The 27,908-nt window shown below is 41.4% G+C and overlaps 1 protein-coding gene across 5 annotated transcripts in view; it reads left to right on the top strand.

Moving 5' to 3' along the window:
• The window catches only part of dmxl1 (Dmx like 1), a 228,418-nt gene that overhangs the window by 188,801 nt on the left and 11,709 nt on the right, over positions 1-27,908 (top strand). For 3 of the 5 annotated variants that reach the window (XM_085987007.1, XM_085986990.1, XM_085987011.1), the window contains 7 exons: positions 1,258-1,344; positions 1,592-1,713; positions 11,307-11,448; positions 21,956-22,016; positions 24,908-25,035; positions 27,124-27,207; positions 27,312-27,403. In XM_085987007.1, the coding sequence (XP_085843133.1) occupies positions 1,258-1,344; positions 1,592-1,713; positions 11,307-11,448; positions 21,956-22,016; positions 24,908-25,035; positions 27,124-27,207; positions 27,312-27,403 (716 nt within the window). Of the gene's footprint in view, positions 1-1,257; positions 1,345-1,591; positions 1,714-11,306; positions 11,449-14,064; positions 14,116-21,955; positions 22,017-24,907; positions 25,036-27,123; positions 27,208-27,311; positions 27,404-27,908 lie in introns of all 5 variants that reach the window. The other 2 variants (XM_085986999.1, XM_085986982.1) reach the window with 1 other exon arrangement.

Raw genomic sequence — 27,908 nt, 5'->3', positions numbered from 1 at the left:
TGAACTGCTTCCTTGCCATTGACTATCCCCTATCACAGAGGTGAGCTTCAAACCTCTCATCTTTTTAAAACCTATTATCTCCATCTCTGTAACATTGTCCTCTTTGCCCTTGCCTTAACTCCGCCTCCACTGAAACCCTTTTGGTACCTGTGGACTACATTTTTCCAGTGTTACTTAAGGCCTCGCCTCCTCTACCCTCCATAAATTCTAACTTGTCCAGAATCCATCTACCTGTATCCTGTCTTGCATCAAATTCCACTTGCCCATCATTACTGATCTACACTGGCTCTCTTTACCTAATTGCATTAAATTTAAAAATCTTGGTCTCCATGGCCTCACTCCACACTACCATTGCAATTCTTCCAGTCTTGCATCCATTCTTGCACATTTTGTGAATCTCTCCTCCCCTCACTCCACTATTGTTGCAGAGCCTTCAGCCAGCTTGATCCCATACCATCTCAAACTCTTTCTCCAAACCCTTCTACGTCTCTCTAATCCTCTCTCCACCTTTAATAACTTGCTCAAAACTTATCTTTTTGATCAAGCTGTGAGTCAATCTTAATTATCTCTTCCCTAAGGCTCCAGGTCTAATCCTTTTATCTATTTATCCATTTTTTTCCATTCTCTGAAGAGCTTTGGGATATATTTTACCTGAAGAGTACTATATAAACTTATTTGAACATACTACATACTACAAGGTGTAGTTAGTCTGATCTGTTCCTGTTGTACTGGATCAGGTGAGAAACACTAAAGCAACTTTTTGTTTATGCCTACCTGATAAATTAATAGTTTCTCACAAAGTTAATTTTGCTCAAAATTGCTGTCAGTCTCTGGTGTTAGATTTTTCTTCGCAATGATACATCCTGATTACATTAACAATGGTGGTGCTATTGAATGCTAATGTAAACTGAAAGAATAAATTTTGTGTTGCACAAACCTGAAATCTGGAGTGGAAAGTAGGTAGCACTTTGCCAAAAGGCAAAATTGAGCCCTGTGTGCCATTTGGTTGTATGATAGACATTATCAATGTTACAACTACACAACATTGTTTTAAATCCAAGAAGGTGTAACGTAGTACAATCCATCTCTTTTTGGTCTTGTGCAGGCATATGCAAAATTGCTAAAGGTGAATTTCTGAAAAAATCAGTTGGAAATATTTTGTTGTGCAGTTCTAATGTTTGATTACACTCTAGTACTAATCAGGAAACAAATTGAGTTATTATAGTATGTGTTTTTTTTCTGTCCTATTTTGTAAAGGTTGAAGCAGATTCTAGTTACCCTGGTGGAAGGGCAAGGATTGTCCATAAAGAATCTGACATCATTACAGCATTTGCAATTAATAAAGTAAGTGAACACAGTTTCATCAATAAGTCAACACTTTTCAAGCGCTTCTTTGAATAAGGTAGTGTGCTTTTCAGTTGAAAACTAATAAATACTGTTTTTATAAAAGCTATTAATGTACTGTGCATTTAATGGAATTCTATTTACATTACGAGGTGAACAGCATTTGTCAGTGTCGGCAACTTGAGTTTCTTTTCTTCCAAGTATTGGTGTGAAAATCTGAAGTGATTCTGCTCTGCTAATTTCTCAGGCTAATCGGAACTGTGTTGCCATAGCCACAAGTCATGATATCCAGGAGTTAGATGTGTCCGCAATCCTGGCTACCCAGATCTATACTTGGGTTGAAGATGAGTTTGAGCTGGAATCTAAAGGGTATGTATAGTGATAGCAATGTTGATTTTCTGCTTTATAATTAAGAAGACCATGCAGTGTAAAATAGTCGTCTTAAAATAATCCAAATTCCTAAACTTCTGGTAGCCTACATAATATTTCAGTGATATTTATTTCAAAAAGTTCGTAATTTCCAGTTGTGTGCTCCCAAATAAGACAATTCTTAGCATTCTGAAAAAACCCACCGATAATGACCCAGTTGCCCAAATAACAGTGTGATAGATAACCTGTTGCCAAACATGATGGATACAATACTGACTCAAACTATTTTCCCAATTTTACCCCAAAAGATGTTTAAACACTGATTAGTGTGATTTATAACTGAGTGGCCCGGAATTTGTGGTCAGTGGCAAAGCGACAGCACTTGTCGCTGACCTCGAAGAAAGCTACCCACAAAGATCTAGCAATCTCTGTGGCGTCGATTTCAGCTCTTCATTTGAATCTGGTGCCAAATCGAGTGAATCCTAAGCGTCCAGGAACAGTGATTTCATCAAGCTGGCTAAGCAGCCATTCACATTGAAGAATTCTCACAGACAGCAAACCAGGAAGTAAAATGCACAGATTCTAATTTACGTTTTATAAATTTTAACAATGAAATAAAGTTTGGGACATACACATGGGATTATCATAAACTTCAAAAAGAAATTTAAAAACATGTCATTCTTAAGCATATTAATGGAAACATTTGACTTTCCACAAATGGAAAATTATTTTTTCAGGGCCAGAACAATTGTTCAGCAGTCAATAAGTCATTAAAAACCCAGTTGCACTTCTTTCGACAAGACTTAACTTTTTTTTGGGGGGGGGGGGGTGGTGTTTAACAGTGATATTCCAGCGTAATAGGGGAAGTTTTTGTCCTTCAGTGTGATTTCAGTTGATTGACGGCTATGGGGAGTTCCACAGCGCAACCTGTGGCAGAGCAGGGAATGACTGACCACAACTTCAGGATTTCCGCATTTATCTGCACATGTTAAATCCTGAAGTTGCTGTCCGGTTCAGAGGGGTAATGTCGGTGAACGTTGACAGTTTTGTCATCACTACCGCCACAAAATCCGTGCCAATATTAGCAGTAGCCTAGAAGAAAAAGCACATGCCATTTCTGGCGTGGAAACTCCATCTGTTGGAAAGTGTGCACATGATGCCCTTTGATAATGGGATTTGGCTTGTCTCTTATGCCACCAATGTTAAAATAGTCTTTCAACATTTAACCGTTATGTGGTGGGAATCTCTATGCATGAAAAATTGGCTAGCTGCCGCCACTTATGGAACAGTACCCCAGCATAAGAGACTTTCTTTCAAACACGGAGAAAATTTGAATATTTGAATTTGGCTGAACATCTGCAGTTCCTAACAACCCGGTTTAGTCATCAGGAGAATAATATTTTTCTTTGAAACAGGAATCCATTTTAAAAACTGGAAAATATTCACAATTTTTATCTATAAATTACCTTTATCTTTTATAAGAGCACATATGTTCTTATAATGTTTAAATTGCAAAGTTGTGCACATATGTCCGAATAATGTTTAAGTTGCAAAGTTGTGTATGAAGTGGAGTCAACAGAGCAAAAGATTATTAGCCTTTTGACTTGGATTAGAAATTGGTTAGGAGGTAGGAGACAGAGTGGGGATAAAAGGTAGATTCTCTGAATGGTGGGAAATGACACATGGTATTCCCAAGGATCTGTTCTCGGGGCTCAACTTTTCACCATATTTATGAATGACTGTAAAGTGCTTTGGGAAGTCCTGAGCTAGTGAAATGTGCTATATAAATGCAAGTCTTTCTTTTGGATGAAGGAATAAATAGTTGTATATCCAAATTTGCAAATGACAGTAAGTTAGAAGGGACAGTAAGTAGTACAGATGGGAGCAAGAAGTTGCAATGGGACATAGAGAGTTTCAGTGAGTGGACAAAACTATGGCAAATGGATTTCAATGTGGACAACTATGAGGTCATCCACTTTGGAACCAAGAAAGATAACTTGGAGTATTTTCTAAATGGTGAGAAACTAGGAACTGGAGAGGAGCAGAGAGATTTGGGAGTCCAAGTACACAAATTATAAAAAGCTAGTAAACTAGTACAAAAAGCAATCAAAAGGGCGAATGGAATGTTGGCCTTGATCTCAAGGGGGCTGGAATATAAAGGAGAGGATGTTATGCTGCAGTTGTACATAGCCTTGATCAGATCATGCCTGGAGTACTGCATTCAGTTTTAGTCACCACACCTCAGGAAGAATAAATTGGCCTTGAGGATGGGGAGTTGCAGTGTAGATTAACCAGAAAGATACCAGAACGCGGAGGGACCGGTTCCATAAACTTGTTTTCCCTTGAGTATAGAAGATTGAGGGGTGATCGGATTGGGGTGTTTAAACTGTTAAAAGGATTTGATAGTCATGGGCCTAGAAATTCAACTACATAAGAATATAAGAACATAAGAAATAGGAGCAGGAGTAGGCCAATCGGCCCCTCGAGCCTGCTCCGCCATTCAATAAGATCATGGCTGATCTGATCCTAACCGCCAATCCACTATCACAGAACCCTCTCCTGAATTTAACAGAATTAGACACACGAAATAGGAGCAGGATCAGGCTACACAGCCCCTGGGCCCGCTCCGCTACCCACAGGGCCATGTCCGATCCAAACCTAGACTCGTCCAAATTCCTGCCAGCTTCCCGTAACCCTTTATTCCCTTTACTCCTCGGAAACTGTCTATTTCTGTTTTAAATTTATGTAATGATGTAGCTTCTACAGCTTTTTGGGGCAGCATATTCCATGGACCTACCACCCTCTGAGTGAAGTAGTTCCCCCTCCTCTCAGTTTTGAAAGAGCAGCCCCTTATTCTAAGACTATGCCCCCTAGTTCTAGTTTCACCCATCATCTGGAACATCCTCCCCGCATCCACCGAATCCAACACCTTCACAATCTTATATGTTTCGATAAGATCGCCTCTCATTCTTCTGAACTCCAATGAGTAGAGTCCCAATCTACTCAACCTCTCCTCATATGTCCATCCCCTCATCCCTGGGATTAACCGAGTGAACCTTCTTTGTACTGACTCGAGAGCAAGTATGTCTTTTAAGTATGGACACCAAAACTGTATGCAGTATTCCAGGTGCAGTCTCACCAATACCTTGTACAACTGAAGCAATACCTCCCTATTTCTATATTCTATCCCCCGAGCAATGAAAGCCAACATTCCATTGGCCTTCTTAATCACTTGCTGCACCTGCATACTAACCTTTTGAGTTTCGTGCGCCAGGACCCCCAGATCCCTTTGTTCTTCAGTACTTTCCAGTTTCTAGCCATTAAGATACTTGCTCTATGATTTTTCCTGCCAAAGTGCATAACCTCACACTTTCCAGTATTGTATTCCATCTGCCAAATCTCTGCCCACTTACTTAGCCTGTCTATGTCCCCTTGCAGGTTTTTTATGTCCTCCTCACTCACTACTTTCCCTCCCATCTTAGTATCATCTGCAAACTTTGATATGTTACACTCGGTCCCCTCCTCCAAATCGTTAATATAGATTGTAAAGAGTTGGGGACCCAGCACTGACCCCTGCGGAACACCACTAGTTACTGATTGCCAGTCTGAGAATGAACCATTTATCCCAACTCTCTGCCTTCTGTTAGATAGCCAACCCTCTATCCATGCCAGAATATTACCCCCAATCCCGTGATTTTTTATCTTAAGCAATAATCTTTTGTGTGGCACCTTGTCAAATGCCTTTTGGAAGTCTAAATACACTACGTCCACTGGTTCCCCTTTATCCACCCTATATGTTACTTCCTCAAAGAACTCCAGCAAATTTGTCAAACATGACTTCCCCTTCATAAAACCATGCTGACTTTGTCCTATTAAATTATGATTATCCAAATGTCCTGTTACTGTCTCCTTAATAATGGACTCTAAAATTTTACCTACCACAGATGTTAGGCTAACCAGTCTATAGTTTCCAGCCTTCTGTCTACTGCCCTTTTTAAATAAGGGTGTTACATTAGCAGTTTTCCAGTCTGCCGGGACCTTTGCTGAGTCCAGGGAGTTTTGGAAAATTATTACCAATGCATCCACAATCCCTACCGCCACTTCCCTCAAGACCCTAGGATGTAAGCCATCAGGTCCAGGTGATTTATCCGCCTTGCGTCCCATTATTTTACCGAGTACCACTTCCTTAGTGATTTTGATCGTGTTTAGCTCCTCCCCCCCCCCCCCTATAGCCCCCTGTTTGCCCAGTGTTGGGATATTCTTAGTGTCTTCTACTGTAAAGACTGATACAAAATATTCATTCAGTGTTTTTGCCGTCTCCATATTTCCCACCATTAATTTCCCGGTCTCATCCTCTAAGGGACCAACATTTATTTTAGCCACCCTTTTTCTTTTTATATAACTATAAAAACTCTTACTATCTGTTTTTATATTTTTTACTAATTTACTTTCATAATCTATCTTCCCTTTCTTAATCTTTTTGTTATTTTTTGCTATCTTTTAAAGTTTTCCCAATCATCTATCCTCCCACTAGATTTGGCTACCTTATATGCCCTTGTTTTTAGTCGAATACTATCCTTAATTTCTTTACTTAGCCACGGATGGCTGTCTTTTCTTTTACACCCTTTTCTTCTCAGTGGAATATATTTTTTTTGGAAGTTGTAAAATAACTCCTTAAATCTACACCACTGATCATGTATCGTCTTACCCTTTAATCTATTTTCCCAATCCACTCTTCTCAATTCCGCTCTCATACCTTCATAGTCTCCTTTATTCAAGCTTAGCACGCTTGTTTGAGATCCAGTCTTCTCACCCTCTAATTGAATATGGAATTCAACCATGTTATGGTCACTCATTCCAAGGGGATCCTTTACTAGGACATTTTTTAATTAATCCTGTCTCGTTACACAGGACCAGACCTAAGGTTGCTTGCCCCCTGGTCGGTTCAGTTACATACTGCTCAAGAAACCCATCCCTAATACACTCGATGAACTCATCCTCAAGGCAGCCCTGCCCAATTTGATTTGTCCAATTAATATGATAGTTAAAATCCCCCATAATTATAGATGCTCCCTTATTACAAGCCTCAACTATTTCCTGATTGATACTCCGTCCAACAGAGTTGCAACTGTTCGGAGGCCTTTAGACAACGCCCACTAGTGTTTTTTTCCCCTTATTATTCCTTACCTCCACCCAAACTGTTTCATTATCCTGATCCTTTGAACCAATATCATTTCTCTGTATTACAGTGATTCCTTCCTTTATTAACATAGCCACCCCACCTCCCCTTCCTTCCTGCCTGTCCTTCCTGATCGTTAAATAACCTGGTACAGGTAGACTACCCTTTATCCGGACTTCCGAAACCCTCTAAAAACCGAAGGTTTTTTCGTTCAGCGTAAGTCGCGCGTACGACTTACGCTGAACGAAAAAACCTTTGGTTTTTAGAGGGTTCCGGTTTCGGAAGTTCGGATAAAGGGTAAGTCGTGCGCACGACCCCCCGCCGGCCCCGACAACCGCCGACCCCCCCCCCCCCCCCCCCGCGGACCCCGCTGGCCCCGACAACCGCCGGCCCCGACCTCCATCGACCCCCCCCCCCCCACCGACCCACCTTCCGAAATCCGAAATTCTCCGAAAACCAAAACTCGGCTGGTCCCGAGGTTTTCGGATAAAGGATAGTCTAACTGTATGTTTAATTCCCAGGCATTGTCACCCTGCAGCCATGTTTCTGTAATGGCCACAAGATCATACCCATATGTAGTTATTTGTGCCATTAACTCGTCTATTTTGTTACAAATGCTACGTGCATTCAGATAGAGAACTTTCAAATATGTTTTGTGACACTTCGTTCCTGCTTTTGCCCTTTTTATTACTTTACCTTTTACTCCATACCTTCTGCCCCTTCCTGACACGCTCTGGTTTTTAATTTCCCCACTGCTACCTAAGTCTATGACCTTCTGTTGTCATTTTTATTATTTGCTCTCTAGGAACCTCCCCCCCCCCCCCCCCAATAGTTAGTTTAAAGCCCTCTCTACAGCCCTAGTTATATGATCCGCCAGGACTCTAGTCCCAGCACTGGCCAAGTGAAGCCCGTCCCAACGGAACAGCTCCCTCCTGCCCCAGTACTGGTGCCAATGTCCCAGGAAGCAAAACCCATTTCTCCCACACCAGTCTTTGAGCCACGCATTTAACTCTCTAATTTTATTTGTCCTAGCCAAATTCGCTCGTGGCTCAGGTAGTAATCCAGAGATTATTACCCTTGAGGTTCTGTTTTTTAATTTGACCCCTAGCTGCTCATACTCCTTTAACAGAACCGGCTTCCTAGTCCTATCTACGTCGTTTGTACCAACATGGATCACGACAACTGGATCCACCCCCTCCCACTGCAAGTTTCTTTCCAGCCCAGAGGAGATGTCCTTAACCCTAGCACCGGGTAGGCAACACAGCCTTCAGGACTCTCGCTCTCGGCTGCAGAGAACTCTATCTATCCCCCTAATAATACTATCCCCTACCACTACAACATTTCTATTTACTCCCCCCTCTTGAATGGCCCCCCGTTCCACGGTGCTGTGGCCAGGTTGCTCATCCTCCCTGCAGTCCCTGCTCCTGTCCCCACAGGGAGTAAGAACCTCGAACCTGTTGGACAAGAGCAAGGGCTGCGGCTCCTCTAGCTCTACCTCCTGGATCCCCGTACCTGCCTCACTCGTAGTCACACCGTCCTGTCCCTGACCATGGGCTACATCTGAATTACTTAACTTCATATGTGTGACCACCTCCTGATACACAGAGTCCAGGTACTTCTCCCCCTCCCTGATGTGTCGCAGTGTCTGAAGCTCAGACTCCAGCTCATCAACACGGAGCTGGAGTTCCTGTAGCAGCAGACACTTGTCACAGACGTAATCACCGTGAGCCTCAATGGGGTTCACCGGCTCCCACATCTCGCAACAGTAACACATCACCTCCATTCTATGTAATTAATAAAAATTTTATTGTTAGTTATGGACACCCTCTGCCCGATTTTTAGATGCTAGTATCCCCTTTAATTAATTGGATTTCAATTAAATCAATCCCTCTAGTTACACCAGTTAAATGGTTTACCAACAGTCACTCTGCACCAGAAAGGCCTTATTAACTACAACCCACAGAGTTAAAGTTTGAAAAGAGCACCTAACACCCCACTTACGCTAACTCACAGCACTCTTTGATGACTCGCACTCAGTGCTTGCTCGCACTGGGACTGGTCTTTTTATACTGTTTGTTTGTTTACAGCCAAATGAGTCACCCCTGCTGATTGGTTAGAAAACTGGTTTCCACTGCCTGCTGTGCCGATTTACTCCTACTGCAGTGTAACCTTGTTTTACTCTTAAACCAACAGAATCCCAAATATTTAACTTTTCCCCTTTACTTAAACTGCTTAAGTAATCTTATCAAGAATGATTTAAAGAGAAATAACAATTAAAGAACTCTCGCACTTACCCAAACTCACAGCACTCTTTGATGACTCGCACTCAGAAAAGTTGCTGGTGTCAACACCGCCTCGGGTTAATGGCCGCTGAAAATGGTTGCGCCGGTAAGAGAGAGAAATTCACGGGGACTAAAGATTATTAGCCCAGCGCTAAACTGACCATGTAACGCCCTCCTGGTGGCGTTAGTCCAGGCATCAGTCCCGAATGTGGTGTCCAGAAGCAGCGTTGCATCTTCCAACAGCCTCAAGAAGCGAGGCTATGATTTTGCTAGGCATTGTGGGATATTAAAAGGGCAATGCATTGTCGTTTGCTTGAAAGAGCAATGCCTTCTGAACAGATGAAAATTAAAATGAAGTAAAAAAAAATGCACTTTTCAGTCCTTGCAACTCTACTGATTTTATTTTTTTTTAATTAACATTTGAAAAAACATTCCCAAATGGAAGTCTTCAGCTCTTTAAAGTTGAATTCCCTTCCGCACTTCAAAAAATGGGAAAAGTGTTTCAGCACTATCACAAATGGTTTAGCAAGCCAGGGAAGGGGACACCCAGGGGCTCGCACACAGCACTCCAGCTGTGTGCAGGGAGGTCAGCACTGCAAAAGAGGCCCTCTACCCACAGGGTCCAGGGGGCCTTCCAGGAAGAATGATGTGGGACCAGATCACCGAGGCCGTCACTGCCAGCAGTGTCGCCACACCACCTGGCTCCAGTGTGCAAAGAAGCTTCATGACCTCAGACCAGTGGTCAACATCAGTGAATGCATCTTAAAAAGCCGTTTCCTACCAACTACATCACTGTCCTCGCACACCTCTCAATGCACGACTCCACTCCCCGACCAATCACTCACCTACCAACAATCTGTACCAAACATGAGGCACACCTTCCATTCCTAGCTTCACCTCACCCCCTTGGAGGAGATGGTGCAGGCCATTCTTAACCGGGGCATGACTGAGCCTTTGGCCAGCGGCAGGGCTGAAAGGATACAAGATGCTGGTACATTATTTTCCTTGTTGCATGCACCTCTTGCTTTCCTGCCCTCCCCTCACCACAACTCCACCCTTGTGCCTTCCTCATTTCACACACCCAAGAAATGCAGCCTGCCCAGCCAGTGGTTGACCAAGAGGGAGAGGAGAGTGAAAAAGAAGAAACATCATCGCTCGATTTGACACTCTGAGCCACCAACTCCTCGAGGTCGACGAGCAAGGCCATTTGCAGTGTCCCCCGCTGAAAGTCAGCAGCCTTCCACCAGACATGCTGCAGCCACTGGGGTAGCACCACGTGACATCAGTAGGATAGGCAAAGGCACACACAAGACAGTCACTAAGGGAATGCATAAGGGTGATGAGTTGATTTCTTGATACCATATTGGATGGTTTGAAAAGTTTGCTTTGTAGTGGCTTTTATTTCAGCATTGTGGCCAAGAGGACGCCATGATGGTCAGTAACAGGGAAAGTAAGGTGTGGGACAAATGTTGAAAGGAGAATTGGGATTGTGGTCACTGGTACCACAGGCGGATCATTCCATCCCGGATATCCCGACCAGAAAGGAGCTGCCTGGGTTGCACCCTTCCTTCTCCTTCCTGCGTCGTCTTCCCTCTGCGAGTGGATGCTGTAAATCTGAAATAAAAGCAGGAAATGCTGGAAATACTCAACAGGTCAAGCAGCATCTCGAACTGAGACGTGAACTCTGTTTCTCTTTCCACGGATGTTGCATGACCTGCTGAGTATTTGTGGAATTTTCTGTCTTCGGGGAGACCAAGATGGTGGACATTATATTAGAAGCGATCAAAAAAAGATATAAAGACATTTAAGATAGTAAGGGGGAAGATAATTGATAAACTAATCAAACTTAGAGAGGATATAACCCCTGGTCCGGATGGATTGCACCACCATTCACGACTGGATGTGGCAGGACTGCAGAGCTTTGATCTGATCAGTTGCATTACTCATAAGTGCTTTGCTAGAATCACTTGCTTCAAATAACCTGTCAGATTCATGGTAACTTTGGCTATGTATAATACTATAACAACGAGTTAAGTGCAATTCAATTCCTATCTGTTGGGTAAAGCATTTTGCTGTTTATGAAACATTTTATCTCTTGATTTATTTTTTTCAAATTCTTTTGTTTTTCATAGATCGGATGAGTTTCTAGTTGTTCATGCTAGAGAAGATTTTGGTGATTTACAATGCAGCACACCTTATACTCCCAGTGTCCCTGGCACCCCAATAAACATGCCATGGCTAGGCAGCATGCAGACTGGCAGAGGGGCATCTGTGGTGAGTGTGAACATTTCATATTTACTTTTTCTATTTAACCTTTCCACTTACCATACCAATTGTATATCTTACAGAAATATCAATTTTACTAAGGTTGTTACTAATCTAGCAAATAATTGTTGATTAAATGACAGAACAAAATATTACACAAACACATTACTATTGGCTTTGGATTCCATTTAGCTGCCCAGGTCTAACTTTTGGTTTTGAGAGGTCAAAAAAGCAAGCAATACTGTTCTGCTCCAGGTGACTTCAATATGCTGTGTAAATATGAAATGACATTTATTATATTTTGTCACATTTATTAGCAAGCCATCAGTACTGGTTAAGACCTGCCATTTATAAAACGTGCACTTTAGCCTTACAGTTGTCTCACCTCTAACAATGTGTCTGGTATGATCATTGAAAATCCTAATGTACTTGCAATTTTAACCTTTGAAGTGCAGCACTGTTCCAGTGCTACTGACTGATTATTTTGTTAAGCAGCTGCTCTTTCCTTTTGGTTAAAAAAAAAAATTAAAAGTTTGGCCTATTGGGTTATAGTTATAAGATAAAATAAAACCTGCTTTGATTACCTGTCTGTAAAAGTTTTATTTTCACCCAGTCTGGTACAGAATTCAAAATGTGTGGTCACCACTCCAAAATGGATGGTATCTTGATGGGGGTAGAAGAAAAGAAGCAAGCTTTACTAAAAATGGCAGGAGTATTTTATAAACCAATTAAAATAAATAATATATTAGATGAGAAAAATTAAAATTAAAAGATGTAAAATAAACAAGAGAAAAGCAAGAACTGACACACAACCCTTGTCTTTTTTTAAAATATCTTTGGTTAAAATTATAAACTATTACAGATTCATCCAGTTATAAAGATATGGGATTGTTCATTGAATTACTTGCTAACCTTGCACCTCAAATGGTCAAGAGACTAAAGCTGGGCGCTATTTTTTTTTTTTATGTGGCTAATTTGCGCACTAAACCCCTTAACCAAATTCTTGATACCAGTCTACAGCTACACAAACGAATACAAGCATCATTTGAATCTTTGATCACTAATGATTTTTAAACTATTGTCATGGAAAATTACTTTGTATCGTGATGTTTGTACCAGCTCACCTGGTATAAAAATAGGGCCATAGTCTGCTCAACCATAAACATTTCCAATGGTGCTGTCAGAATTTGCTTTAACTTGGGAGGAAATTTTCCATTCCTTGAATGCAACACCTTTTGATAGTATTTGGCTAGTAAAGAACATTGCCAATATGGATGTTAAAACGGCTCTTGTTTCTGAAATGGAAAGAATCCAGCACCTCCAAGAGTTCTCTTTGTAGCTTAGTGCAAGGAAGGGAAAAGTTTTATGTGGTTCTGCTCAAAATGTAGGCATCTGCATATCCTGCTCCTTGTGTGATCCATCCAAGGATTGGTAAATTAGTACAAGAATAATCATTATATCTAAGATAAGTCTTCCTACTTTCACTTTTTTTTTTATCATTGTCTGTATCAGTGCATCCTGGTCGTACTGAATGCTCTCTAATTATTCTGACTGTACATCTTAATGCAAGTCTCATTAGGGTATCACAACTTGAAACATTTCCCATTCCTCTGTTGTTGATGGCACCAAATACCAATAATAATAGGAAGTATTGATTATTTAATTCGGTTTTATTTTTATTTCTCCTTTCATTCATGCATTTTTCTGCCCCCTTTTTTTTTTAAATCAAATCCATTTCTTCAATCCCCTTCTTCCTAAACCCCCCAACTTCCAAAGATCCTTATTTCATAAAGGCCAAGGACATAGAAGGATGTAGAAGAGGATTAAAGAAGGCTAGAAAATGTGCATTCTAATGGCTGATGATAGCAACATGCTATAACAAGTTCTAGATATTTCTAAAGCTCCCTTCGTTGTTCTATCATAAATCAAATCAGAATATTGGTAACTGTATTGGTAGGCTTCCCATTGATTTTGAAGCTGCAGTTCTGCAATTAAATTCTTGAAAGCAAGGGATACTCATTTGTGTTGTAGAATGACATGTCCGAGTACTATTGCTTTCTGAAAGGGTTGCATTCTTAGTTTTCCCAGTCTGCCTCGTCCTGTACAGCCACACTATACACCAGCATCCACTGAAATTAGATTAATGTAAACCAGCTGAGTGTGAATGTTAATTTTGAAATGCAAAATGTTTTTAACAACTGAAATTGTTTTCTGTTATATTGTCACCTATTTTGCTTAGCAGCATGGATTGACCAATACATTATTTAGCAGCAGAGCAATCAATCCCAGCATGTATTTAGACTTCAATTTAAATTGGCATTTAACAACCTTGCCTATTTTCTATTTTCCTTTCCTCGCCTTGCTCTCTTTTCACTTCCTTTCTGAAAACTGCTCTAAGAACAAAGTAGCTAACACTTGCAATTTGTTTTCATTATAACACCTTTGAAGCATGGCGTTTTTAATTATACTTTGAAATATATGGTGACCTTTGCAATTGCAGGATTGAAAGGTTTTAAACTGCATCCCTTCAATTCTAACAATCCACTATATAGCAGTTATAAGTTTCTGTTCATTTCTGTTTTCTTTACATGCTCCTTCCTCTGTTGCTTATCTTTGAATGTTAAGGAAAATTCAGCTAAGTTTAAAGGAATGAGAAAGGATTTTTCAAAAAAAGAGGTGAGTTGACAGCATGCCAGAGCACTTTAGATTTGTGACGAAAGTTGTTGAATGGTCGGTGTTTTTTATGTCTATATCCAGTTAAAGTCTGTCTCCCCACACCATTCCCTACACTGTTTCCTTAATATTCTAAATAGGGAAGGATAGTTATAGACCCTAAAGTATAAAACTTGTCACTTATTTGAAGAGGCTGTCTTGATATAAATTAATACATACATCCATTTTATATTTTAAAATATAAACTAACTACTGTATTTAATGCTACTGAACTAGTAATGCAGAGGCCTGGACTAATAATACAGAAAAAGTGAGTTCAAATCCCAGCACAGCAGTTTGAGAATTTGAAATGTTTAGAAATATGGAAATAAAAAACTAGTATCATTAAAAGTGACTGTGAAGCTGTCTGATTGTCATAATTGGTTCACTAATGTCCTTTAGGGAAGGAAATGTGCCATCTTTACACGGTTTAGCCTATATGTGACTCCAGTCCCCTACCAAAGTGGTTGACTCTTAACTGCTTTCTGAAGTGGCCTAGCAAGCCACTCAGTAATATCAAATCACTAAAGAGTCACCACACAGACTGCAGCAAGCAGCTTAAGCAGACACAGCACCATCTCCTCAGGGCAATGGACAATAAATGCCGGCCTTGATGGCAGCACCCACATCCTGAGAATGAATTTTTAAAAATTCAATCAAAGTTTAATTCCCCGCTGTCAAAAACTGTTCTAGTTCAGTCCTTTTGGGTGTATTCTTCAGCTTGAACAACTGCCATATTTGCATATAGATCCACCCAAAACATTATTTTAAATCACTTGAAAACAATGGTAAAATAGTATTTTTCAGACTCTTAGTAAGTTGAGTTCAATTTATTAAGATTGGATTATCATTAATTGCTTTCAAAATGTACAAATCGATCTGTGTTGGTTTCAAATAGCCTATAAAGTACCAAAAAATGGAGGATATTGTGCAGGAAGTACTTGAATGTGATTGTACTACATTTGAAAACGAGGTCATAAATCAAGAGTTATACAGTCCTCCCTCATAGATGGAATATATATTGCATTCATCAGCTTCCTGTGCAGTCTCCTGTTTATGCAACATATGTGTTCCAGCTTCATATTTGTTAAAAAGTTAAAGTAAACTTTTTGGTCAAGGTGTTTTAGAAACATAGAAGATAGGAGCAGGAGTAGGCCATTCGGCCCCTCGAGCCTGCTCTGCCATTCAATCTGATCATCCAAATTCAGTACCCTGTCCCTGCTTTCTCCCCATATCCCTTGATCCCTTTAGCCTTAAGAAATATATCTAACTCCTTCTTGAATATATTTAATGAATTGGCCTCAACTGCCTCCTATGATAGAGAATTCCACAGGTTCACCACTCTCTGGGTGAAGAAATTCCTCCTCATCTCTGTCCTAAATGGCTTACCCCTTATCCTTAGACTTGTGACCCCTGGTTCTGGACTCCCCCGCCATCGGAAACATCCTTCCTGCATCTAGTCTGTCTAGTCCTGTTAGAATTTTATAAGTTTCAATGAGATCCCCTCTCATTCTTCTAAACTCTAGCGAATATAAGCCCAATCGACCCAATCTCTCCTCATACGTCATTCCTGCCACCCCAGGTATCAGTCTGGTGAATCTTCGCTGCACTCCCTCCATGGCAAGAACGTCCTTCCTCAGATAAGGCGACCAAAACTACACACAATACTCAAGGTGTGGTCTCACCAAGGCCCTGTACAACTGCAGCAAGACATCCTTGCTCCTGTACTCTAATCATCTCGCTATGAAGGCCAACATACCATTTGCCTTCTTAACCGCCTGCTGCACCTGCATGCTTACCTTCAGCGACTGCTGCACAAGGACACCCAGGTCTCGTTGCACTTCCCCTTCTCCCAATCTATTGCCATTCAGATAATAATCTGCCTTCCTGTTTTTGCCACCAAAGTGGATAACCTCGCATTTATCCACATTATACTGCATCTGCCCAATCAACCAACCTGTCCAAATCATACTGGAGTTTCTCGGCATCCTCCTCACAGAACACACACACACCCAGCTTTGTGTTGTCTGCAAACTTGGCGATATTACATCTAGTTCCCTCGTCTAGATCATTAATATATATTGTGAATAGCTGGGGTCCTAGCACTGATCCCTGCGGTACCCCACTAGTCACTGCCTGCCACTCGGAAAAAGACCCGTTTATTCCAACTCTGCTTCCTGTCTGCCAACCAGTTCTCTATCCAAGTCAGTACCTTACCCCCAATCCCATGTGCTTTAACTTTGCACGCTAATCTCTTATGCGGGACCTTATCGAAAGCCTTCTGAAAGTCCAAATACACCACATCCACTGGTTCTCCCTTATCTATTCTACCAGTTACATCCTCAAAAAATTCCAGTAGATTAGTCAAGCACGATTTACCTTTTGTAAATCCATGTTGACTTTGTCCAATCCTGTCACTGTTTTCCAAGTGCTCTGCTATTACATCTTTTATGATGGACTCTAGCATTTTCCCCACTACCGATGTCAGGCTTACTGATCTATAATTCCCCGTTTTCTCTCTGCCACCTTTTTTAAATATTTGGGTTACATTAGCTACCCTCCAATCCATGGGAACTGTGCCAGAATCTATAGAATTTTGGAAGATGACCAGCAATGCATCTACTATTTCTAGGGCCATTTCCTTAAGTACCCTAGGATGTAGATCATCAGGTCCTGGGGATTTATCGGCCTGCAATCCCTTCAATTTCCCTAACACCATTTCCCTACAAATACTGATTTCATTCAGTTCCTCCCTGTCATTAGACCCTATGTTCCCTGACATCTCTGGGAGGTTATTTGTGTCCTCCTTTGTGAAGACAGAACCAAGGTATGTATTTAATTGGTCAGCCATTTCTTTGCTCCCCATTATAAATTCCCCTGATTCTGACTGCAAGGGACCTACGCTTGACTTCACTAATCTTTTTCTCATCTCTAGAAACTTTTAGTTAGTTTTTATGTTCCCTGCAAGCTTACTTTCATACTCTATTTTCCCCCTCTTAATTAATCCTTTTGTCCTCCTTTGCTGAATCCTAAACTGCTCCCAATCCTCAGGTTTGCTGCTTTTTCTGGCCAATTTATATGTCCTCTCTTTGGATCTTATGCTATCCCTTGTTAGCCATGGTTGAGTCACCTTTTTTGTTTTATTTTTATGCCAGACAGGGATGAACAAATTCTTTAGTTCATCCATGCGATCTTGAAATGTTTGCCATTGCCTATCCACCATCAACCCTTTAAGTAACATTCCCCAATCCATCCTAGCCAACTCGCGCCTCATACCATCGTAGTTTCCTTTATTTAAATTCAGGACCCTAGTCTCTGAGTCGACTACTTCACTCTCCATCTTAATGAAGAATTCGATCATATTATGATCGCTCATCCCCAAGGGGCCTCACACAAAAAGATTGCTAATGAATCCTTTCTCATTACATAATACCCAGTCTAAGATGGCCTGATCTCTCGTTGGTTCCTCGACATATTGGTCCAGGAAACCATCCCGTATACAAAAAAAGGGGGGCTTTTGGCAGATACAAAGGACTAAAGACCGAGAAAACCCTAGAGGAGTATAAAAAGTGCAGGGGGATACTTAAAAAAGAAATTAGGAGAGCGAGGAGGGGCCATGAAATAACACTGGCGAGCAAAATAAAGGAAAATCCTACGGTGTTTTATAAGTATATTAAGGGCAAGAGGATAACTAGGGAAAGAGTAGGGCCCATTGGGGACCAAAGTGGCAAACTGTGTGTAGAGCCAGAGGATGTAGGTGGGGTTTTAAATGAATTTTTTGCATCTGTGTTCACTATGGAGAAGGACGATGTGGACATAGAAATCGGGCAGGGGGACTGTGATATACTTGAACATATTAGCATCGAGAGGGAGGAGGTACTAGCGGTTTTAGCGGGCTTAAAAGTGGATAAATCCCCAGGCCCGGACGAGATGTATCCCAGGCTACTGTGTGAGGCAAAGGAGGAGATTGCAGGGGCTCTGACACAAATTTTCAGAACCTCTCTGGCCACAGGGGATGTGCGAGAGGACTGGAGAACAGCTAACGTAGTACCATTATTCAAGAAGGGTAGTAGGGATAAACCAGGGAATTACAGGCCAGTGAGCCTAACATCAGTGGTAGGGAAATTATTGGAAAAAATTCTGAGGGACAGAATTGGTCTCCACTTGGAGAGGCAGGGATTAATTAGGGATAGCCAGCATAGCTTTGTCAAGGGAAGATCATGTCTGACCAATTTGATTGAATTTTTCGAGGGGGTGACTAGGTGTGTGGATGAGGGTAGTGCAGTGGATGTGGTTTACATGGATTTCAGTAAGGCTTTTGATAAAGTCCTGCATAGGAGACTGGTCAGGAAGATAAGAGCCCATGGGATCCAGGGTGCCTTGGCACATTGGATCCAAAACTGGCTTAGTGGCAGCAGGCAGAGGGTGATGGTGAAAGGTTGTTTTTGTGACTGGAAGCCTGTGTCCAGTGGGGTACTGCAGGGATCGGTGCTGGGTCCCTTGCTGTTTGTGGTCTACATTAATGATTTGGATGTGAATGTAAAAGGTATGATCAGTAAGTTCGCAGATGACACAAAAATTGGTGGGGTGGGAAATAGCGAGGCGGGAAGCCTCCGGCTACAGGACGATATAGATGGGTTGGTCAGATGGGCGGAACAGTGGCAAATGGAATTTAACCCTGAAAAGTGTGAGGTGATGCATTTTGGACGGACTAACAAGGCAAGGGAATACACAATGAGTGGTAGGACCCTAGGAAGTACAGAGGGTCAGAGGGACCTTGGTGTACATGTACATAGATCCCTGAAGGCAGCGGAACAGGTAGATAAGGTGGTTAAAAAGGCATATGGGATACTTGCCTTCATTAGCAGAGGCATAGAATATAAGAGCAGGGAGGTTATGATGGAGCTGTACAAAACGCTGGTGAGGCCACAGCTGCAGTACTGTGTGCAGTTCTGGTCGCCACACTATAGGAAGGATGTGATTGCTTTGGAGAGGGTGCAGAGGAGATTTACCAGGATGTTACCTGGGCTGGAGCGCTTCAGCTATGAAGAAAGACTGGACAGGCTGGGGTTGTTTTCCTTGGAGCAGAGAAGGCTGAGGGGGGACCTGATTGAGGTATACAAAATTATGAGGGACATAGATGGGGTGGATAGAAAGGAACTTTTCCCCTTAGTAGAGGGGTCAATAACAAGGGGGCATAGATTCAAGGTAAGGGGCAGGAGGTTTAGAGGGGATTTGAGGAAAAACTTTTTGCCTGAAAGGGTGGTAGAGACAGGAACCCTCACAACATTCAAGAAGCATTTGGACGAGCACTTGAAATGCCATAGCATACAAGGCTGCGGACCAAATGTTGGAAAATGGGATTAGATTAGATAGGGCTTGATGGCCGGCGCGGACGCGATGGGCCGAAGGGCTTCTTTCTGTGCTGTATAACTGTATGACTCTAGGAATTCCTCCTCCACAGAATTGTTACTAATTTGGTTAGCCCAATCTATATGTAGATTAAAGTCACCCATGATAACTGCTGTGCCCTTATTGCACGCGTCTCTAATTTCCCGTTTAAAGCCATCCCCAACCTCAGCATTACTGTTTTGGGGTCTGTATACAACTCCCACTAATGTTTTCTCGGCTCTACCCATACAGATTCCACATCATCAGAGCTAATATCCTTCCTTACTATTGTGTTAATCTCCTCTTTAACCAAACCAGCAATGCTACCCCACCTCCTTTTCCTTTTTGCCTGACCTTCCTGAATATTGAATACCCCTGGATGTTGAATTCCCAGCCTTGGTCACCCTGGAGCCATGTCTCCGCAATCCCAATTATATCATATCCGTTTACATCTATTTGCGCAGCTAATTCATCCACCTTATTACGAATGCTCCTCGCATTAAGACGCAAAGCCTTCAGGCTTGTTTTTTTAACGCTCTTAGTCCTTTTAGAATTATTATTTGCTGTGGCTTTGTTTGATTTACACCCTTGATTTCTCTGCCTTCCACTTTTGCTTTTCTCCTTCCTGTCTTTTGCTTCTATCCTTGCTTCCCTATCCTCTGTCTCCCTACACAGGTTCCCAACCCCCTGCCATTCTAGTTTAAACCCTCCCCAACAGCACTAGCAAACACTCCCCCTAGGACATCGGTCCCGGTCCTGCCCAGGTGCAAACCGTCCAGTTTGTACTGGTCCCACCTCCCCCAGAACCGGTTCCAATGTCCCTGGAATTTGAAACCCTCCCCCTTGCACCAATCCTCTAGCCACATATTCATCTGAAATATCCTTCTATTTCTACTCTGACTAGCACATGGCACTGGTAGCAATCCTGAGATTACTACCTTTTTGAGGTCCTATTTTTTAATTTACCTCCTAACTCCCTATATTCAGCTTTTCGGACCTCATCCCATTTTTTACCTATATCGTTGGTACCTAAATGCTCCACGACAGCTGGCTGTTCGCCCTCCCCCCTCCAGAATGCCCTGCAGCCGCTCCGAGACATCTTTGACCCATGCACCACGGAGGCAACATACCATCCTGGAGTCTCGTTTGCAGCCACAAACGCCTATCTATTCCCCTTACAATAGAATCCACTATCACTATAGCTCTCCAGCTCTTTTTCCTCCCGTCCTCTGCAGCAGAACCACCCATGGTGCCAGGAAGTTGGCTGCTGCTGCCTTCCCCCGATAAGCCATCTCCCCCAACAATATCCAAAGTAGTATATCTGTTTGAAAGGCGGATGGCCACAGGGGACTCCTGCACTACCTGCCTGCGCCTACCACTCTGCCTGGCGGTCACCCATTCCCTTCCTGCCTGTGCAGCTTTTACCTGCGGTGTGACCAACTCCCTAAACATGCTATCCACAATGTCCTCCGCATCGCGAATGCTCCAGTATGTATCCATTTGCAACACCAGCGCCGTAATGCGGTCTGCCAGTAGCTTTAACTAGATACACTTCCTGCACGCATGGTCATCAGGGACACAGGAAGTGTCCCTGATTTCCTAGATAGTGCAGGAGGAGCATGCCATGGGGCCGAGCTGTGCTGCCATGACTTACCCTTTAATTAGTTCAAATTAAATCAATACCACCAATTACACTACAATTAAATGATATACTCAAGGGCCCTTGTTTACTAGCACTCCCCGCTACACAACAGAGACCTTAGAAACTATAAACCACAAAAATTAAGTTTGGAAAAAAGCGAGAAAAAGAGAAATACTCACCAACCAATCACCTACCTGCTTTCTGGTGATGTCACACTTCGATTACTTTTTACTTCTTTACACTCACCGGTCCGTTGTAGCCCTGGCTCACCTTTGAAATCTCCCGAGGTTTGACGCTCTCCAGCCGCTCCTTTTTGTTGCAGCATGGGGATCTTTCTCGTGTTTGGCGCAGAGTACTTTGAAGTAGTGTCATGCTGATATAATACTGAGAACCAGAATATTGCAGTGTATCAACTGTGTAACGTGCACATGCTTTGTTTGTGTACTGGCTCCACAAAGCTCAATGGAAGTTATAACTCATATTATCCATGTACCAGAGATAATGATCCCATATGTTGTGTAACTTTTATTTAAGACAGTAAAACATTTGGATAGGTGCAAATGGGGACATGCGTATCACACAGAGAATTTTCCTTGAAGTACAATTATAATCTCATGTTTTACATAGCAGTAAGCTTTTGAATTGGGCAGTAAAATTTGGTATCTTTAACATGCTCAGATTTGCTGTGCATCAGAAGCCTTTGAAATAAAGCATTGTAAATATTGCTACATACATTTTCAGTATAACAACATGCATTATTCACTTTGGCAGATGATCAAGAGGAACATGAATAATGCCAGGAGGATGGCTTCACATCCGACACTACCTTATTGTGAGTGTACATGCAGAATGTTTGGCACTCTGTTATTGATGGTCAGGAGTGAATGTTATGTGTGATATCTTTCTGTTACTAAGCTACCTTCTGTCGTCATGAGTTGCACAGCATGATCAGGTTTACATGCTTTTCTGCTCTGGAATTAATCTTCAGATATAGATTAAAATTTGACTCTCAACTGCTTTTAAAAAAACCGTTGGATTAAACTGTGATTGAATAAAATATCTTGTTGCATGTTTTTGTTTAAGGAGCACTGGTAATGTAATTTGGGATTGTGGTTTTGAAAAGTTATTGGCCCAGATTTTGCGGTCAGCGGCAAAGTGATGTCACTCGCCACTACCCACACAGATCTAACTATCTCTGGCATGGATTTCACCTCTCCTGGCATTAATTTCATTCTGGCGCCAAGTCAAGTCTCCAGCATCCAGCAACAGTGTTGTCATCAAGCTGGCAGCCAATCACAGTTTTGCTGTCATTACTACCACAAAATCCGGGGCTTGATTCTGATGGTGCAAGGGGATCGAATTAACATGCACATTTTGTTGGGAAAGAAAATCTAGTGATTACTTTTTTGTTCAAAGTAAGCCCCAGTAACTTAATCAAAAAAAAAAACATTCAGATGTATTAACCATCATTTTGGGTCTGCTTTCCTTCAGAATCACTCTGATGGTGTCACCGATGGGGAGGAATTACCTGTATTTTTGAGTGCTGCTTCTGTTTAGTGGAGTTTACAACATGTGGTATAGCCAGCCAGTAATGTATTTTCTTTGGGTTCAGGCAGCTCCAGATCAACTCTTGGCAGTATCTATCAATCAGATTGTCATGAATTTAAATTATCTGATGAAGAGGCAGTCTTTATGCAAACAGTTTTGTCTAATCTGGCTTTGGATGTGGTGAAGCACCCAGTGACAAGAAATTGGAGGGAGAAAGGGAAACAAAAACCTGACATGTTCTAAGTGCAACTGTTATTATGTGACAAACTTGTATTCACAGCCATTGTAGAGCAGCCCAGCTCAGATTGTTAACTTAAGGAAACTGTGTAGTTTCAAGCAGGAAAAATTAAAAAAAATCATACAGTAAATCAAATGGGCTGTTTATATAAAAAAAAGTAGCAGTCATTTTTGAAGATTTTATGTGACACAAAATATTCCTTCAAAAGCTACAAAGAAAATTCTTGACTGTAAAAGGTTTATAAATGTTGATGCAATAAGATACATTAATCATTTTTTCTTCCATGTTGAAGGATGCTGTCTCAATGTGCATTGTTACATTGCGTTTAATAGCCTCCATAACAATTCAGAAATCTGCTCAAACTGCCTGTTGCAGCTCAAAGACAGGGCATAATTTCAAAGTTTGCAGATGATGCAAAACTCAAATGTAGTAAACAGTGAGACGGATAGCAACAGACTACAGACAGAGTGGTGAAATGGGCAGACACATGGCAGAATCCATTTAACGTAGAGAAGTGTGAAGTGGTGCATTTTGGTAGGAAGAATGAGGAGAGGGAATATAAACTAAATGGTACAATTTTAAAGGGGGTGCAGGAACAGGGACATGGGGGTGTACGTACACAATTCTTTGAAGGTGACAGGACAAGTTGAGAAGACTGAAAAAAGCATAAGGGATCCTTGGCTTTATAAAGAGAGGCAGAGAGTACAGAAGCAAGGAAGTTATGCTGCAGCTGTATAAAACACTGGTTAGGCCTCAGCTGGAGGATTGTGTCCAAATCTGGGCACCACACTGTAGGAAGGATAACATGGCCTTGGAGAAGGTGCAGAGGAGATTTATTCGAATGGCACCAAGGATGTGGGACTTCAGTTACGTGGAGAGACTAGAGAAACTGGGGTTGTTCTCCTTGGCGCAGAGAAGATTAAGGGGAGATGTAATAGAGGTGTTCAAAATCATGAAAGGTTTTGATAGAGTAAATAAGGAGAAACTGTTTCTAGTGGCAAAAGGGTCAATACAGAGGACACAGGTTTAAGGTACAGTAATTGGCAAAAGAACCAGAGATGAGAATTTTTTAATGCAGCGAGTTATGATGATCCGAATATTTCCACGTACCATGTGCGTTTGTTAACCATGGGAAAAATATTCTTCCACAAATGTGGTTTATTTTATCATTACTTCAACCAAAAGACTTTTTTTTGATAATTTCAATTAGAATAGGAGTTGGAGATGCTAGTGAAACATACAGTAACTTAGAAGTAGATGAAGAAGCAGAAGACTAACTTGCTTCTGACATTTGAGTTTGATGCATACAGTGAGGAATAAAGTGCCAGTTACTGGTTGGGTTAGTAAAGAATAGAAAAGGCTCTGCATCAACAAATCCAAGATGAGGCTGCAACGAGGAATGTTCTCCGCACAGCCAGGCTTGATAAAATCCATTCTGTACTGCTTTTAACTTTTTTTCCCCATCTGATATTTTGGGAGACACAAGCAAATGTATGAAAGAATAAGCAAAGTGTTCTTTTGACAGTTAATATTTGGTCTGTTTTGGCTTCATAGCTTTTTCTAGATTGTCTGGTTTCTTGGGTGCTACTGGGTTCGCTAAATGAACCCATACAGTTGTCTGAAAAGCACAGTTCATGCAGCAGACCTAGGGTTAAATTCAAACTACTTGTGCAAATTGTAAAAAGATTTCCTATTTAAACAAAATATAAATCGCACAGTTTTCCATCTACAGTTAACTTCCTTCATGGAACATCTGTAGCGTATATAGAAATATCTATTTTTCAGTTATGTCGATTTTCTGTAATAAAAAAGTATGCCTGTTTCAAATGAATTCTTATTGAAGTATTTCTTTGAACCATTTATAAAGCTATAGATCTTAAGAAAAGTATTGGACTGTGCTAAGCATTTAACAATCCATTATTTCTGAAATTATTTAGATCTAACTGGTGCTCAAGATGGTAGTGTTCGGATGTTTGAGTGGGGTCACTCACATCAGCTAGCATGCTTTCGACCTTCTGGCAATTCCAGGATAACCAGAATACGATTTAATCATCAGGGTAATAAGGTATGATATCCAAGAAAGAGAGCCTACAGATATTAGGGAAGTAAAACTTGTTTAAACAAGTTTCTTTTTTTTTTCATATATGTATTTTTTTGTTTCTGCATGTTGTCACTACCCAGATGAGAGATGACTATACTAGACAGTCAAACATTTTGTTCTTGGCATGTAGCATTCCTTAAAAGGGTGTACAATGTTTCATGGAGAGCGTAGAGCTTCTACTGTACTGTCCCAAAAGATATCCTTAATCCCAACATAACACAATGGGTATGGGAGTGTAGTGGTTCTTACACTGATATGCAACCCAGAGGTCATGAAGTGTGAAATTCAATTCAATAAATCTGGAAATTTTTGGGCACAAGATAAAGTAACCATGAAAGCCATTGGATTGTCGTAAACCCAACTGGTTTGCTAATGCCTTAAGCCTCTCGCTCCTGGCCCTTCACCCTCTACAAATACAAGGAGCTTACGGGTCTCTTCATTACCAAGATAGAGACCATCCATTCAGCTCCCTTGCTGCTTGTCCCCCTCCTCTTGCCCATCAAGCCAAACTTTCCCTCAGGCCCACCCTGTCTTTATCTATCTGATCATAGCTAGAGCATCTCTAGCAATGGCTTCTCTAACCACATTTGCTGCCTCACCTTAGTAGTCTCCCAAGGATTTATCCTTGGCCTCTTCCTACTCTGCATGCTGCCCTCTAACATTATTCACCAATGTAGGGTCAACTTCTAAATGTATATCACCTACTTCCATCATCTGCCTCTGGCCCTACCTCCGCTCATCTTCCACTGAAACCCTGATTTATGCCTTTGTCAGCCCAGACTGAATTACTCCAATGCTCTCCTGCCCAGCCTCCCATCCTCGATCTTCTATAAACTTCAGCTCATCCAAAACTCTGCTGCCGTTAACCTATCCCGCACCTATTCTCACTCACTCATCACCCCTGTTCTTGGTGACCTGTGTAGGCTCCGGATTCTCCCGATGCACTAAATTCTCATCCTTGTGCTTAAATCTCTCCATAGCCTCAACCCTCTAACCTTCCCCTAAAATCCCCACCCTTTAAACTTGCCATTCCATTCCTTGTGTGCATCCTTCCCACTTTTGCCCCAGCATTGGTAGCCATGCTTTCAGCAGCATAGGTTCCAATCTCTAGAATTCTCTCCCTGATTTCCACCCCCCCTCCCCCAATCTCGCTTAAAACCGGCCTCTTCGACCAAATTTATACTCGCCTTTCCTAATCTTTCCTCCTTTGGCTTGGCATCAAGTTTTTCCTTGTGCCTCGGTGAAGTGCTTGGGATGTCCTTCTACATTAAAACCACTCTATATAAATGCAAGTTGTTGCCCTACAGTGAAGGGAACCTGACAAATCTATTCATCTGGTCAACATGTGACTCCAGTCCCACACTATGTGGTTGACTCTTAATGCCTTCTCAAGTAGCGTAGCAAGCCACCCATTTGTAAGAACATTCACTTCTCAGGACAACGAGGGATGAGAAGAATAAATGCGCCCTTGCCAACCACATCCTGAGAATCGGAGAAGCATCAATATTATATTTCTAAAAGCTAGTTGAAATTGTCCAATGAATCCCAAATTGTCAGTAGTTTTGTGTTGTCTGTTTCTGTTGTGAACTGTTTTGAAACCAGTTCACTTCAGATCCTTAACAGCTGGCTTTATCTCCAGATTACACAGCTAGAAATTCAATGCTTGAACCAAAAGATTTTTTGAAAGTAGTGAAAATCGTGCCAATGTCATTTTTCCTTTAAGAAGTGGTACAATGTTAAAGGGGCAAAAAAAAATTACAAATGAGATTTAAAGCACTGCTTTTCAATATTAATGCATGACACCATGTAAACTAGATGTAAAACAAGCTGTTTTTCCTCACTTCCAAGCCTTCAGTATATACTCTTTAGCTGACCTGCTTGGAGTTTCAAAATGCTACTAGCAAAGAAATAATTTCAATATTAGTTTTCTCATTGTTATTGAGCATTAGAAATATTGCAAGAAAGCAACACTACCGTTAGTGAGCCTATATAGAAATGCCAAAACATGCTGTCTCTTTAGAGTTATAAGGTATGTAACCATGTATCTTTCAGTTTGGCATTGTTGATGGAGATGGATTCCTGAGCTTCTGGCAAACCAGTCCAATTGCTTTAGGAGCCACACCAAAACCATACCTGGTGAGCTGATCATTAGCTGTCTTTATATGTTTAAATTTGATTGTTAATAAACCAACATGTAACTTATGCTGCGTATTCATTATGAATTATGTTTTGTTTTTCAGACCTGGCAGTGCCATAATAAAACTGCAAATGATTTTGTTTTTGTTAGTTCTTCTACTTTAATAGCAACAGCAGGACTGTCCAGTGACAACAGGTAAAATTAACAAGTGAATGTGTTTATCTTCGAGATAGATATATATAGTGCTTTGGTCTTTTACTTTTTTGATGCCCCACTGCACTAGTTGTGGCACTGTCCATCCTTGCATAAGTACTAACTTGTCACCTCAATAACTTTGAAAAGAAAGTTACAAAATGTTAAGTAAACTTTTTGTGGGTTCTACATTAGAACCAGCACTGGGGTTCTTTTGAAAATGACTGCTCAGAACCATCTGTGTTCTGATACTTAATAAGCAGTGTTACCTCATTAAATACATTTTTTAACTTTACATTAAACATGACAAGCAAATTTCTCCTCATCCTCTGGTTCCTTTGAAAAACAAGTTGCTGTTTTAGATTGTGTGCCATAAATACTCGTGTGAACTCAACTGAAGTATTTAGTTGGAACGATGTGATTGCTCAGTGGGTAGTTGCATCAAATGAGTGATACTAAGCCAAATACACCAAGAATGTGCCATTTCAATCCTAATCTACATTCAGTT

Source organism: Somniosus microcephalus, chromosome 1, assembly GCF_052327205.1.
Source record: "Somniosus microcephalus isolate GS21.2 chromosome 1, FLI_Smic_1.0, whole genome shotgun sequence".
Classification (NCBI taxonomy): Eukaryota; Metazoa; Chordata; class Chondrichthyes; order Squaliformes; family Somniosidae; genus Somniosus; species Somniosus microcephalus.
Note: the sequence above shows the minus strand (reverse complement) of the source record. Positions and strands in the feature narration are given on the sequence as shown.